The sequence below is a fragment of the Sus scrofa genome, chromosome 6, assembly GCF_054392235.1.
Source record: "Sus scrofa isolate SSC_HxYL_T2T_F1_AM1 chromosome 6, Sscrofa_HxYL_maternal_Yorkshire_Landrace_v2.0, whole genome shotgun sequence".
NCBI lineage: Eukaryota > Metazoa > Chordata > Mammalia > Artiodactyla > Suidae > Sus > Sus scrofa.
The window spans coordinates 65,828,665-65,844,816 of NC_139388.1; the positions used below are offsets into that span (position 1 = coordinate 65,828,665).

The 16,152-nt window shown below is 48.3% G+C and overlaps 1 protein-coding gene and 1 long non-coding RNA gene across 2 annotated transcripts; both read left to right on the plus strand.

Moving 5' to 3' along the window:
- Positions 1–305: 305 nt before the first annotated feature.
- LOC110261306 (uncharacterized) lies at positions 306–10,633 on the plus strand. Its single transcript, XM_021097284.2, is given in 5 exon segments — positions 306–703; positions 2,556–2,682; positions 7,774–7,917; positions 8,735–10,332; positions 10,334–10,633. Coding segments are annotated over 5 exon segments (2,001 nt in total). The 5' UTR covers positions 306–676; the 3' UTR covers positions 10,439–10,633.
- A 924-nt stretch (positions 10,634–11,557) lies between these two features.
- On the plus strand, positions 11,558–14,955 carry LOC146402502 (uncharacterized). Its single transcript, XR_014806892.1, has 2 exons — positions 11,558–13,948; positions 14,374–14,955. It is a non-coding gene; the product is annotated as an uncharacterized LOC146402502 (long non-coding RNA).
- The last annotated feature ends 1,197 nt before the right edge of the window (positions 14,956–16,152 follow it).

Here is a 16,152-nt window from a genome sequence, read left to right on the forward strand (position 1 = left end):
ACGGGAACTCCCTGTCCTAAATTTCAAGCTTCGGTTTCCCCAGGGCAGAGAGAGCATGGACACTCTCGCCCCCACCCCTTAGTCCTCCCGGGTTGAGTCCACTGTAAAGAAACACGTCTGGGCCGGTGCTCAGCTCCTTGTGTGTGCCTTTTCTCCCCGTAGACCCCCCGGTTAAGCCGGACTCGCTTGCTTGGTTCTAGGAGAGACTACACTACCCAGAGGCTGTGCGTGGTGCGTCTGACGTAAACGCTGGCCAATGATGACCCGGCGTAAGGGTGTTTCCTGCGGCGCACGTACGTGGGCGGGACTTCCGGTTTTTCCGCCGCGGGCGCCATTTGTCTCCGCGGTTCGTTGTGGGGTGCCCCTGAGGTGCTGAGAGCTGGGTGAGCGTGGCTCCTCAGGCTTTTCGTTGGGACCGAGTAGGGAAGGGATGGGAGTGCCCTCCGTCCCTTTGATCTGGCCGTGACTCACTAGACGGGCGCGCGTCCTGGTCTTCCGCGGGGCCGCTGTTTCTCGGGGCCCCCGGCACCCGCCGAAGGCGGCGCCCGGAACTGGGGCGCTTTTTCTCGGGGCGGTAGCCAGCCGAGGCCACCCGGCCTTGGCAGGCGGAGGGAAGGGTCAGCAGGCTGCCTGGGCACTCGCCTCTGCGAGCCTGGCTGGAACGCAGGGCCCCATCATGGCGGCGCCGACCCAGCAGCCACAGGTGAGTGGAGGATGCCCAGGATGCTTCCCTTCCAGGGCGGAGACGATTCCGGAAGAAAGGCATCCCCTGGGTTTGTCTTTGGCACGTGGAGCTGGTTGGCACTCAATGTGTCCCGGGTCCTAAAAGGTGTCGGGTTCCTGGCAGATGCTCAGTAAGTCTAGAAAGAATGAGTGATGGGTCCTCCGGGGGTTCCCATCGTACTTAGTAAGTCTCAACCCCCACCTTGTTCATCCATCTGGTGGTCTTCGGTATTGGAGGGAGGGGGAGACAGGGTTTTCCAGGCAGAGGTAACTACATGGGCGAAGGTAAGGAATGTTAGTTGTTAAAGGAGGCCCACGAGGGCTGTGGAGTTGCCATGGTTGCTTCCAGATGCTGAACCGTGTGTTGCGAGGGCGAGATCCTCTGGTCTCCTGCCGAGTGTTCCAGTCACTCTCAGCCAGAACAGACGTCGTGGCCAGTCCCAAGCTCTTATTCTCGTGTCCAAAGCCAGTGTTATTCTTAACCATTTATGCTTCCTGGTCCAGGAGTATTACTGGCTTACTGGCATAGGCGTACATGTTCTCATCGCTCTGGAAGAAAGAAGCTAATGGTTTATTGTGGATCTCCCTGGGAGTCTGGGAGATCTCCTCCCACTGGCAGGGTGTGGGGAGCTGGTCCAGGCGCTGCCATTACCCAAGTAGTAACACCTCTTCAGGTGATTCTCTCTCGAGCCCAGTAAATAGGGCTCTGCTTCTTTGCTCATGTTCAGAGAAATACTTTCAGGCATGATGAAACAGCAGAAGTTGGTGTAAGTGCTTCATCGCCTTGTTAATAGGTATTCAGCTTGATGATGGAGAGGGTCAGGTTACTTTATCAGACCCTTATTAGAGTAACCTGTGTTAAGATTTTGCCTCTGGGGGAGTTTCCGTCGTGACTCAGTGGTAACGAACACTCCTAGGATCCATGAGGATGAGGGTTAGACCCCTGGCCTCCCTCAGTGGTTTATGGATCCAGCGTTGCCGTGAGCTGTGGTGTAGGTCACAGGTGAGGCTCAGATCCCCCTTTGCTGTGGCTGTGGTGTAGGCCGGCAGCTGTAGCTCCAATTTGACCCCCAGGCTGGGGACTTGCATATGTTTCTGATATGCCCCCTGCCCACCCCCAAAAAAATTGCCTCTGGTTTGTAAGACAATACTCTGGGTGAATTGGTAGAGCTGCTTCAGGTCATTGACTGGCACAGAGGTAATGAGATGCTTATTACATCAAGTGCTTTGGGAGAATTAATGAAAATCCCAAAGCACAGCAAACATTGGTTAATTTATGTTTAAACCTCACAGCTGTTATTGGTACAGTGAAAACTTGTATTGATCCAGAAACCAAGGCTCAGGGAGATGATGTCTCCAAGCCTGGCAAGTCTCAGGTTTCAAGAGTTTGGGTACAAACCACAGGAGTCTCACTAAAGAACTAGGGACTTTTAATTTTTTTAATCATGATATGAAGTTCTCAGCATGGGGCAGGCAGCTAGCAGGACCAGGGAGGCTTAGGTACTGCTGGTGTTACCATTATCATTGCTGTTATCATTATGTACTGATTCCTCAGATGTCCTAAAGTCCTTCCTGTTTGCATCTCCCAGGCCCCACCTCTTTTCCATTGTCTTAGGTGACTTGCCAATGGCTCGCACATAGGAGACTGCTCTCTTACACTGCTGTACAATGTCCAGAACATTGTCCACTTCCACTTCAGCCCAGCCTAGAGTTTGGCCCACAGGAAGTGCTTGGTGATTAGGCTCTTAAGCTCTGCACCATTACCAGCCATGCAGAACCAAGTTCTAATCCCATCCAACCCCAAGGCCAACACTGCTACCTCTATTTGACAGGTATCTGTGACCTTCGATGATGTAGCTGTGACTTTTACCCAGGAGGAGTGGGCACAGCTGGACCCAGCTCAAAGGACCCTATACCAAGAGGTGATGCTGGAAAACTTTAGGCTCCTGGTGTCTCTGGGTAAGACCTCACCACTCTGTCACACAGGGGACCTGTCACTTTGTCAGAGGTCCCTGCTGGCTCCATGCCTGGCTAATCAAGAATCTGACCCTCTCCTCCTTGCAGCTTCAGTTGCTTTTGAGATTCATCTCTCCTGCCAGCAATCCCTTTGTCTCTTGGGAAAAGAAACAGTTCTGCTTGGCACCCAGAAAGTGGTGGAAGGAAACGGGTGTGATCTGCAGAACTCAGGGAGGATTTCCAGTTGGGCTGTGTGAGGGCCTGGCAAAGGAAGAGGGAGCCAACAGAGAAATTCCCTGGCTTCTTGTCTTGGCTTCTCCCTCTGACTCTGCTCCCAACCCTGTCTTTTGCGCCTCAGCACGTTTAAGACAGGAGTGGCCACCCCGGTCCCTGCTCTCTGGGGCCCCAGGTGCCTTGTTGCTACTTCTTGGCATAGGTACCCTGTTTCTCTTCTTCCCCTGTTGGGGGACTCCTTGGGGGTGTCCTCGAGGCAGGAGTGGCCGCTCGAGTCCCTAGTTCCCTGAGCCTCTCCCCCAGGGCCCCGCACAGACTGGCCTCCGTGTGAGGTTATTTCACCTTCCAGAGGGGGAGCTGACTGGAGGAGACCCGCTGGCTCCGGGGTCCTGCCCGACCCAGCCAGCAGGGCTGTGAGTGCCGGGGTGTCCTCCGGGACGAGGGCGAGGCAGGCGGGCTCCCAGGAGGCCTTTGCCTTCAGGGCCAACGGGTGTCGTTCTCCACGCCGGGCTCTCGGCTCTGGGGCTTCTCTGTTCTCGTGCGCCTCCATGCTTGTCTCTTGTGCCCTGAGTCCCGGCCGAGATCCTCTGCTGCCGCAGGAGAGAGTAGTGCCGCGCAGCCTCTGGTGGTGGGTTTGTCCCCCAGGGGACGTCGGGCCGTGGCTGCAGCCTCGTCTGAGTGTCAGGCCTGGGGTGTGGGTGGGGCCGGCTTCTAGGGCTGGAGTCCCGGGGTGCCACTCCGCACCCCAGGATGGCCGGGATGGTCCCGCTCAGCAGAGGGCTCCCCAGCCCCCAGTGGCAGGGGTGCCAGGCCTGCGAAACAGCAGCTTGAGGAGGGCTGTCCGTCCAGGGCTCAGGGGAAGCCATGCCCGCGCTCAGAGAACTGGGGTTATGGTCTGTGTCAAGGAGTGGAGGTGGCACAAAAGTAGGAAACGTTTGGCATTGCTAGGTAGTTTACAACCAACTTTTGAAAGTACAACAGTCAACTCTCTGGCGCTGCCGACCTCTTCACTCCTGTTCCCGTGCTCGCCTGGAGCCCCCTGTGCTCCAGACTCTTGCTGTTTCCTTGCGCAGCCCTGACACACTTGCCTCAGGCCTCTGCGGGGGCTGTTCTCTGCCTGGCGGGTGTTCTTGGGCATTTTGTCTTTTCCCGGGGCCCCCCTGGCCCAGCACTGTCACCCCCAGGCCTCATGGAACCGCCCCATCCCTCTCACTTGATCTCATAAACCTATTCATAACCTTAGCCAGTTGTTCTCAAGCAGAGATGCTGCTGCTCCCAGAGGAAGCTCAGCAACATCTGGGGCTGGTTTTGGTTGTGACAGCCACTTGGGTGTGGCTGCTGTTAACCACCTGGAGTGGGTGGAGGGCCTGGAATGCACTAAACACCCTTAGGATTCACAGGCCAGCTTCCTCCCCATCCTCCCAACGAGATTATCTTGACTGAACAGTCCTGCTCCGTGAAGAAACCGTGTTTCAGAGGGTGCAGGGACACGTCTTCAGCTGGCATTGCCAGGCACCCTCATGTATCCAGTCCATCACTTCTTTGCTGCCTCCTAAATGTGTTTGATGGAAATTCAGGGTTTACTCCTCATTCTTTTTTCTTGTTTTAAGTGCTCATTCTTTTTTTTTTTTTTCCTTGTCTTTTTAGAGCCACATCCCTGGCATTTGGAGATTCCTGGGTTAGGAGTCTAGTTGGAGCTACAGCTGCCAGCCTATACCACAGCCACAGCCACATCAGATCCAAGCCATGTCTGCGACTTACATACACCACAGGTCACAGCAACACTGGATCCTTAATCCACTGAGTGAGGCCAGGATCAAACCTGTGTCCTCTTGGATGCTAGTCGAAGTTGTTTCCATTGAGCCACGACAGGAACTCCTAAGGGCTCGTTCTTAAGATACCTTCCCTTCATCCCCCACCCCAGCACCTTTCCCCTTTTCAGCAGAGGTAGTAGCCTCAGGCTAGGAGCCCTGAGCAGCAGGAGGCTGAGCTCTCAGTGAGTTAATAACACTGTTCTGATTTCCTTGCTGCCTTTGTTTCATGGTGACCTGCTATCAAGGGAAGTGTTGCTGACTTTCCCATCTAACAGAGGAATGTAGGAGTCTCTCTCTCTCTTTTTTTTTTTTAATGGTGTTCAGGATTTATAATAATTTTTTTTACTTTTTCCAAATTACCGGTGATTTACCACATTGTGCTAATTTCTGCTGAACAGCGTAGTGACCCATTCATACATATACATACATTCTTTTTCTGTTATCATCCCCCATCATATTCTTTCCCAAGAGATTGGACAGTTCCCTGTGCTATACAGTAGGACCTCAGCAAGCCCTTTTTGAAAAAAATCTAAAAAAGGTTTTTTTTTCTTTTTAACAGCCACACTTACGGCATATGGAAGTTTCTAGGCTAGAGGTCAAATCGGAGCTACAGCAGATGGCCTACGCCACAGGATCCAAGCCATGTTCCTGATCTACACCACAGCTCACCGAAACACTGATCCTTAACCCACTGATCAAGGGCAGGGATCAAACCTGCAACCTTATGGTTCCTTGTCAGATTCGTTTCTGCTGCACCATGACAGGAACTCCTCACAACCCAGTTTTTATATAGCATCTCCATTCCAAACCCCCAGCCCATCCACCCACACCCCAACCTGTCTCAATTGAAAAGCATAAGGTTTTCAAAGTCTGTGAGTCAGTATCTGTTCTGCAAAGAAGTTCATCGTGTCCTTTTTTAGATTCCACATTTCAGTGAAAGCATTCGATGTTGGCGTCTCACTGTCTGACTGACTTCCCTTAGCATGATAATTTCTCGGTCCATTTATGTTGGGCAAATGCCATTATTTCGTTGCTTTAGTGGCCGAGTAGTTATTCCACTGTGTATTGGTACCACCTCTGCTTTACCTCGGCCTCTGCGAGGACTATAGTGTTTTCATGCCCAGCGCGTCACCAGTGTTTCCAGCTCCCTTCACTCTATATTCCTCCCTCTTACGAGATGCTGGTCTGCCATCTACCAAAGCTCCATTTCTGTCTTTTTCTTGAGCCCTCTGTTCCTTTTCCATGGCCTGTTGGTAAAGTCTATAATCTTAAAAGGTGATACCCTTCTCCTTATTCTCTCTCACCTCTGAGTTTTGTTGCAAATCCTACAGACTGTCAAGTTCCACAGTAACTCAGTTGGTATTTTAGAGGGAGCTGTATTGAATTTATATAATCATTTGGGTAGAATTTTCAGTTTGTTTGTTTGGCAGTGCCCATGTCATGCAGAGCCAGGGGTCTAACCTGCCCCACAGCAGTGACAATACTGGATCTTTAACCGCTAGACCACCAGGGAAGTCCTGTCACTTTTATTCTATTAAATTTTCTGTTTTTTTTCTTAGTTTTATTGTGAAACAGTTGACATATGTTACTGGAAAAGTTATACCATGGTGGTTTGATTTACATATATTGTAAAATGATTAACATAGTAAGTTTGACTACCATCCGTGTTATCATATAGATAAAACAAAAAGGAAAGAAAGAAGAAAAGACAAGGAGTTTGCATTGTGGCCCGGTGCTTAACGAACACGACTAGGATGCATGAGGACTCAGATTCAATCCCTGGCCATGCTCAGTGGGTTGAGGATCCGGCATTGCTGTGAGCTGTGGTGTATGTCGCAGGGGAATTTTGGATCAAACGTTGCTGTGGCTGTGGCCAGCAGCTATATCTCCAATTGGAACCCTAAGCTGGGAACCTCCATATGCCGTGGGTGTGGCCTTTAAAAAAAAAAGAAAAAAAGATAAAAGGAAATTTTTCTACTTATCATGAGAGCTTTTACGATTATTCTCTGAACACTATTGTTTATATCATACAGCAGTGTTTACCATGGTCCTTTATTGTGCATTACAACCCTAGTACTAGAAGTTTGTGGAATTCCCGTCATGGCTCAGTGGTCAACGAACCAGACAATGCATGGGGTCATGAGTTCAATCCCTGGCTTTCCTCAGTGGATTAAGGATCAGGTGTTGCCGTGAACTGTGGTGTAGATTGCAGGCGCAGCCCGGATCTCTTGTTTCTGTGGCTGTGGTGTAGGCTGGCAGCTACGGGCCCAACTCAGCCCCTAGACTGAAAACCCATATGCTGCCTATGCGACTTTTAAAAAAAAAAACCTGAAAGTTAGTATCTTTTGACCACCTTTCTCCAGTTTCACCTGCCCTCACTTTGAATTCTTCATTCACTCCTCTTTAGTGTGTTCAGAAGGTAAAGCAGTATCATTTTCTCCATCTAGATCATTTGTATCTCGTCAGTCTACTCACCAATATGTCTATCCGGGTCCTGCTCCCCTCCTGCCTCACTGAAACCCAGGTTAGAACCATGGGAATCAGCTTCCCTTCTCCCCCACCTGGCCCTGGATTCTCATCGATGAGATGCCATCCTCCTGGTCTGCAGGGCCTGTGACAGTTCTGTGACCTGGGACTGTGGAGCCCCTCCCACCTTCTCTCTGCAGCATATGGAGTTCCTGGGCCAGGGATCAGATCCGAGCCACATCTGTGGCAGTGCTGGATCCTTAACCCAGTCTGCTGGGCCGGGGATCAAACCTGTGTCCCAGCACTGCAGAGACGCCACTGATCCCATTGCAAGGCAGCAGGAACTCCCATGGCAGCTCTTGTGGTGCCAGCAGGACTGACTCCCTGATCTCTTCCTGCACACAGTTGGCAGACTCAAGGCTCAGAACAGAGCTCCAAGACTGCCAGGCCTGCCCAGGTGGTCTGGCACAGCTCCAAGTCGAGGCTTTCCCAGTCTGCTCAGGTTTGACGATCTGCGAGGAAGACCCATGAAATTCCCTAACACCTGCCATTCTCACAAAACAGATCATGTTTGTTACAGGCGAAAGATACAGATTAGAAGGGGGCCTGGAGGTATTCCAACCGCGAAGCTTCCGTGTCTTCAGCAGCTCCTTACCTCCCAGGATCGATGTGTGGCCGTCTGTGCCCGAAGAGTCATCAACCAGGGAAATTCAGCAGAGCCTCGGTACCCAGATCTTTATTGAGCCTTCATTACAAAAGCTTGGTTGATTGAGTTGGTGTACATGGCTCAGCCTCCAGCCCTCCTTCCTGAAAGTTCCTTGGTCAGGGATTGAACCCAGACAACAGCAGTGACAATACCAAATCCTTAACCCACTGCCCCACAGGGGAATTCCCAAAAGCCCCAGCTTTCTGATGGCATGTTTGGTCTTTGTGTGGCTAGACCATACCCAAGCCTAGTGTTGCCTTTTTAGCATGAACTATCCAGAGGCCCATGATAAGTTGTCTGTTGTCATAAAGTAGGCACATCCCTAGGTGCAAACCATGAACAACAGAGACACACCTGTCACTCTGGGGATACCAAAAGTTTTCAAGTTACGTTCTAGGAGCCAGAACAAAGACCATACTTTTCTTTGGAGACAGTTGACTTTGCATTTTATACCTCCTATATTCAGTTTGGGTTTCATTAAATGTCCTTTCCTAATGTTCTTAGAGCAACATGGGAGGTGTTTCTTAAAGGAAACTGGAAACACAGGTGTTACTACACTGTCCAGCCACATCCAGTTTGAAATTGTAGTGGTTTCTGCAGTCCAGATCCCTGTCCCCTCACCTAGATTCTCTTACTTAGTCTCACTTTTCATGGTGTCAGCAGTTCAGTGACCAAGAAAAAAAGCAATTACACTCCTTAGATTCAGGGATAGCAACCCTAACACACACAGAGGCACTGTTTTCCTTGTTTTTGGTTTGTTTTTTCACTGAAATGCTGATTTTGTTTCTTCTTTGTTGGTATTACTAATGGGCCCTGTTTCTTGGATTTTTTTCAGGTGACAGAGGGAAACCCAAGACCAGAGAACCTAGCCCTTGGGAGCCAGCCGTCTCTGAGGGAGCCTCCCTCCGGGAACCAACACAAGGAGGCCTAGGGGACCCCCAGTCGGGACGAACCAAGAATCAGGGTGAGCCATCGGTAGTGCAGGAAGGGCCCTTTGGACGAGGGATAGCCTCCCAGAGGGGAAAGCTTCCTGGGAAAGTGAGTCCTGAACATGGCCGCTCAGGGACAGCTGATGGTGTGTGTTCACGGGGTGTGCAGGAGCCCTTCCCTCCAGGAGGAGCTGTCCCTGACCGTGACTCAGGTGGATCGGGTAAAGATGCCATGATCCAGGAAGAGGAAAATATCTTTAAGTGCAACGAATGCGGGAAAGTGTTTAACAAGAAACACCTTCTTGCTGGGCATGAAAAGATTCACTCTGGGGTGAAGCCGTATGAATGCACGGAGTGTGGGAAAACGTTTATTAAGAGCACATACTTGCTCCAGCACCACATGATCCACACTGGGGAGAGGCCCTACGAGTGCATGGAGTGCGGCAAGGCCTTCAGCCGCAAGTCCTACCTCACCCAGCACCAGCGGATCCACAGTGGAGAGAAGCCGTACAGGTGCAGTGAGTGCGGAAAGGCCTTCACCCACCGCTCCAATTTTGTCTTACATAAGAGGAGACACACCGGGGAGAAATCCTTCGTGTGCAAAGAATGTGGGCAGGTGTTCCGACATAGGCCCGGATTCCTTCGACATCACATCGTCCACAGCGGCGAGAATCCGTACGAGTGCTTTGAGTGTGGCAAGGTCTTCAAACACAAGTCGTACCTCGTGTGGCACCAGCAGACACACACCGGGGAGAAGCCCTATGAGTGCAGCGAGTGCGGCAAGGCCTTCTGTGAGAGCGCCGCCCTCATTCACCACTACGTCATCCACACCGGGGAGAAGCCCTTCGAGTGCCTCGAGTGCGGGAAGGCCTTCAACCACAGGTCCTACCTCAAGAGGCACCAGCGGATTCACACTGGGGAGAAGCCCTATGTGTGCAGTGAATGCGGTAAGGCCTTCACACACTGCTCCACTTTTATCTTCCATAAGAGGGCCCACGCTGGGGAGAGACCTTTTGAGTGTAAAGAATGTGGAAAGGCCTTTCGCAATCGGGCAGATCTCATTCGGCACTTCAGCATCCACACTGGGGAGAAGCCCCATGAGTGCACAGAGTGCGGGAAGACCTTTAACCGCAGGTCGTACCTCAAGAGGCACCAGCGGATTCACACCGGGGAGAAGCCTTTTGTGTGTACCGAGTGTGGAAGGGCCTTCACCCACTGCTCCACCTTCATCTTTCATAAAAGGGCCCACACTGGCGAGAAGCCCTTTGAGTGCAAAGAATGTGGAAAAGCCTTTAGCACTCGGAAAGATCTCATTCGGCACTTCAGCGTCCACACTGGGGAGAAGCCCCATGAGTGCACGGAGTGTGGGAAGGCCTTTAACCGCAGGACAGGCCTGACAATGCATCAGCGGATTCACAGTGGCGAGAAGCCCTATGAATGCATGGAGTGTGGGAAATCCTTCTGCTGGAGCACCAGCCTCATTCGACACGCCATCATCCACACGGGAGAGAAGCCTTACAAGTGCAGTGAGTGTGGAAAGGCCTTCAGTCGCAGCTCCTCCCTCACTCAGCATCAAAGGGTTCATACTGGGCGAAACCCTGTCAGCGTGACAGATGTGGGAAGACCCTTCCCAGGTGACCAAACCTCAGCCACCCTCCGAGAACTCCTGCTGGGAAAAGACTTTCTGAATGTAAACCCCGAGGAGACTCTTTTGCAGGAGAAAACATCTACCACAACGTCTGATCGTACATACCAAAGAGAAACCCCACAGGTATCTTCACGATGAGAGAACCTGTCACAGGTCATCCATCAGTTGTGTGAAGACGCATTTGAGAGACTGGCGCAGCGTCAAGCCTTATTCTGCATCTCAGAATTCATCGGTGAGGGAGAGACTGTTTGTTTAGCTACTGTTTTTCTCCTTAGTTTACACTGCAGTATTATCTCAGGAATTTTTATAAAGAGAGGTGGAGACTTAGAAGAGAAAATGTATCGCAAACACAGTTTCTCTGAGACTCCTCTGTCAAGCTTTCGGCACTTTGTCATGGATTCCTTAGTTTACTTGGGGTGAAGGGGGTGTTATTTCAGAGGCAAAGGGCCTTGATCCTTCCTGTGTCTTGTGTGTATACAGTCATTGCTGTCCGGTGTCTGGAGAGTTAGATGGTTGGGGGCAGGTATTTACGCAGCTAAGGATGCACATAGGACAGACGGACACATTTTATCATGCCGGTTAAGACTTTTCAGACTTTTGGAGTTCCCGTTGTGGCTCAGTGGTTAACGAATCCGACTAGGAACCATGAGGTTGCGAGTTCAATCCCTGCCCTTTCTCCGTGGGTTAAGGATCCAGTGTTGCCCTGAGCTGTGGTGTAGGTTGCAGACACAGCTCGAATCGGGTGTTCCCGTGGCTCTGGTATAGGTCAGTGGCTACAGCCCCAATTTGACCTCTAGCCTGGGAACCTCCATGGGCCATGGGATTGGCCCTCGAAATGGCAAAAAAAAAAAAAAAAAGACTTTTCAGGCTTTTGTTTTATTAAAAACTCAATCTGTTCTGGTGGATTTGACCATCAAATATTCAGACTTTTTATTGATCCAGTCTCTTGAGTTCTTAATTTTTATAGCTATACAGTAAATTTTAAAATTGGGAAAAATAAGGGTGTTCCTTTTGTGTTGCAGCAGAAAGGAATCCAGCTAGTGTCCATGAGGATGCAGCTTCCATACCTGGCCTCTCTCAGTGGGTTAAGGATCTGGTGTTGCCATGAGCTGTGGTATAGGTTGCAGACATGGCTCAGATCATGCATTGCTGTGGCTGTGGCCGGCTGCTAGAAATCCTAGGATCCAAAAAGGTCTTACCCACATATTTATAGAAATCGATGTATACTTGTAGAGCAATTTGTTCAGACGTAGAATCATGACCACATTAGGTAGTATGATGCTTCATTTGTTTACTTATTTCCTTTTTATGGCTGCACCTGTGGCATGTGGGAGTTCTGGGCTAAGGGATGAATCAGAGCTTTGGCTGTGACCTACACAGCTTGGAATCCAAGCTACATCTGCAACGTACACCACAGCTCATGGCAACGCCAGAACGTTAACCCACTGAGTGAGGCCGGGCATCAAACCTGATTCCTCATGGGCTCTACTCAGTTTCTTAACCTGCTGAGAGCCACAATGAGAACTCCTGTTTAATTATTGCTATTTCCTTACCATTTTATAAATTTCAGCAATACAGCTTTTAAACATTTTTGTTAGGATATATGTCTAGGTAGTTGGGTATTTTTTTCCGAGTATTTTTCATATGACATAAACTTCAATTTCCGCATGATCTTTAGCAGTATACAGAAAGATAATTGTTCCTGGAGTAGTATTTCAGTATCTTGTACCCACGGCTGAACTCAGTTATTATTTCTAGCAATTTCTTTGAATAGAATTCTTGGTGTGTCTGTATAGAAATGTCAGGTGCAAATTAGTGTTTGTTTGTTTGTGTGGTTTTTTTGTTTTGTTTTGTCTTCTTAGGGCCACACCTGCAACATATGGAGGTTCCCAAGCTAGGGGTGGAATTGGGGCTGTAGCCGCTGGCCTACACCACAGCCACAGCCACGCCAGATCTGAGCTGCATCTTTGACCTACACTGCAGCTCATGGCAGCACTGGATCCTTAACCCACTGAGAGAGGCTAGGGAGTGGAACCTTCATCCTCATGGACACTAGTCAGGTTCATTTACACTGAGCCGTGACAGGAACTCCAAATTAGTTTTATTTCTTCCTGTCTCTACACCTGTTATTTTATTGCATTAGCTAGGACTTCCAGTATGTCGAATCAGAGTAATGAGAAAGGACATCCTTGTCTTGTTCCTTATATCAGGGAACATGTTCAGGTTTTCATTAAGCGCAATGTTAGTTGTAAGGTTCTTTTTCCGTAGAATTTTCCAACAAGTGTAGAAAGTTTCCCTCTGTTCTTAATTTGCTGAGATTTTTGTTATGGTGAATGAGTGTTGAGTTTTGTCAAATGCTTTATCTCCGGTTGATATGATCATCTGAGTTTTCTTCAGTATCTTAATTGATGTGATGTAGTGCACTGAGTTTTGCATATTGAACCAGCCTTGCATCCTTGAAATAAATCCCCCTTGGTTGTGGAGTATAAGTTTTTTATATACATAATGCATTAAGGCATTCCATTTGACTTATATTTTTTTGAGGAAGCTTTCCCTCTCAGCTCTCAATTGATGTGTAGTTCTCATTATTTGCTTGTTTTTAACCACTTTCATTGTCTGGTTTTGGTGTCAAGGTGATAGTCGCTTCCCAGGTTGAGTTGGGAGGGATTGTCTGTTTTTTAGGAAGACTGTGTAATTGGTTTTAATTGTTGTGGGGTTTTTTTTATTATTTTGTTTTGTTTTTTGCTTTTTAGGGCTGCACCTGGAGCATATGGAGGTCCAGGCTGGGGGTCTAAACGGAGCATATGGAGGTCCAGGCTAGGGGTCTAAACAGAGCTATAGCTGCTGGCATACACCATAGCCACAGCAACGTGGGATCCAAACAGAGTCTGCAACCCACACCTCAGCTCACGGCAACGCTGTATCCTTAACCCACTGAATGAGGCCAGGGATTGAACCCGAAACCTCAGGGTTCCTGGTTGGATTCGTTTGCGCTGCACCACAACGGGAACTCCTCTTATTGTTGGTTTAATATTTGATAGCATTCTCCAGTGAACTGTTTGGGCCTGGAGATAATCTGGATACTTTTAAAATTACATATTACTTGATAAATATGCATCTATTCAGAGTATATTTTTCATATTGCATAAATTGGATAGTTGGTCCTTTTCGAGGAAATGTCTTTCTTCGTGTAAAATTTTCTAGTTTGTTTCTCTACTTGTTCGAAGTATTCCCTTATTACCCCCCCCCCGCCCCCCGCCAGCCTCCCCTGTGGCATATGGACGTTCCTGGGCCAGGGATCAAATCCACATCCAGGGAACTGCCACAGCTTTGACAATTCGATCATCTTTTTGATGTCAACAGGGCCTGTACTTTTATCCCATTGTATTCCTGATTTTGGAAATAGGTCAGCTCTCTTGTTATTTTATTTATTTATTTTGTCTTTTGAGGGCCACCCCTGTGGCATATGGAAGTTCCCATGCTGGCATTCAGCCTGGGTCGAATCAGAGCTGTAGCTGCCAGCTTAAGACACAGCCACAGTAACTTGGGATCTGAGTAACGTCTGCAACCTACACCACAGCTCATGGCAAGACCGGATCCTTAATGCACTGAACCAGGATCAGGGATCGAACCCATGTCATCATGGACACTAATTGGGTTGGTTACTGCTGAGCCACAACAGAAATTCCTCAACTATCTTTTTAATCATTGTCGATCTTCTTAGACATTTATCGATAATACTGATTATTCTAAAGAAATAACACTTTATTTTGTTGGTTTTTCTCTATTTCTTTTTTTCTTTTTAACTTTGTTCCTGATTTTTTTTTTTTTTTTTTTTTTTTGGTCTTTTTTTGTCTTTTTTTGCCATTTCTTGGGCCGCTTCTACGGCATATGGAGGTTCCCAGTCTAGGGGTCTAATCGGAGCTGTAGCTGCCAGCCTACGCCAGGGCCACAGCAACGCAGGATCCGAGCCACGTCTGCAACCTATACCACAGCCCACGGCAACGCCGGATAGTTAACCCACTGAGCAAGGGCAGGGATCGAACCCACAACCTCATGGTTCCTAGTCGGATTCGTTAACCACTGCGCCACGATGGGAACTCCTGATCCTGATATATTTTATTTATTTTGTTAATTAAAGTATAGTTGATTTACAAGGTTGTGCCAGTGTCTGCTGTATAGCTAGTTTACCGTTTTTAGTTACACCGATTTCTGTTTTGGTCTTTATGATATTCTGTCTTCTACTTTGCTTTGGTTGTATTTTGCTTTTTTTATTTTTTGAGGGGTGCTGAGATTATTGATGTATTCTTTAAGCACTGTTCCAGATTTATCCCACAAGTTTTAAACAATTTATTCAGTTTTAAATATCCCTTGATTCTTTTAGAGACTTCCTCTGTCTCTAGTGGGTTATTTGGAAGTATACTGTTTAATTTACTACTGTTTGGAGTATTTGCTAATATATTTTACTTTGTTAATTTACTTTTTGTTTCACATTTGGTTGACTGTTTAAATTTGTTGAAGTTTGTTTTATGACCCAGGATATACCATAACCTTGTTGAATGTTCTGTGAGTGTTCTTGAAAAGAATGTGTGTTCTGCTGTCATCGGGTAGAGTTTCCGTCTATAAATGTCTGCACAGTCCTCTTGGTTGGGGGTACTATTCAGATATTCTATATTCTTGCTGACTTTCTGTCTGGTACTTCTGTTGCAGAGAGAGCTGTAAGTTTCTGCTTCAAAGCTCTTTTTCTTTTTTTCTTTTCTTTTTTTTTTTTTTTTTTTACTTTTATTTTATTTTATTTAATTTATTTATTTATTTATTTTTTGTCTTTTTGCTATTTCTTGGGCCGCTCCCGTGGCATTTGGAGATTCCCGGGCTAGGGGTCGAATCGGAGCCATAGCTGCCGGCCTACGCCAGAGCCACAGCAACGCTGGATCCGAGCCACGTCTGCAACCTACACCACAGCTCACAGCAACGCCAGATCCTTAACCCACTGAACAAGGGCAGGGACCGAACCCGCAACCTCATGGTTCCTAGTCAGATTCTTTAACCACTGCGCCACGACGGGAACTCCCAAAGCTCTTTTTCGATGTTAACATAGTCACTACTGTGTGTTTGTGTTTTTCGGGTTTGGTTTTGTTTTGTTTGCTTTGTTTTGTTTTGTAGCGCCGCTCTTGTGGCATATGGAGGTTCCCATGCTAGGGGTGCAGTTGGAGCTACAGCTGCCGGCCTGCACCACAGCCACAGCAATATCAGATCTGGGCCTTGTCTGCGAGCTACGCCACAGCTCACGGCAACACCAGATCCTTAACCCACTGAGCCAGGCCAGGGTCGAACCCAAAACCTCATGTTTCCCAGTCATATTCGTTTTTGCTGCACCACAACGGGAACTCCACTACTGTGTTTTTTTGGTTAGCATTTGCACAGTTTACATTTGTCCCATATTTTTAGCCTTCTCTGTATCATTATATTTAGAAGTGTCTTGTAATAGCATATAGTCAGTCTTACTTTTTTATCCATTTTGCCACGTTGTCTTAATTCACAAATTTAGATCATGTAAATTTAAAATAATTCTTGATATGTCAGAGCTTAAGTATACCATTAATTTTGTGTTCCTTTTGTATTATTTTTTGTTTTCCAGTTCTGTTTGTTTTTTGGATGCCCCCCACCCTTCCTTTG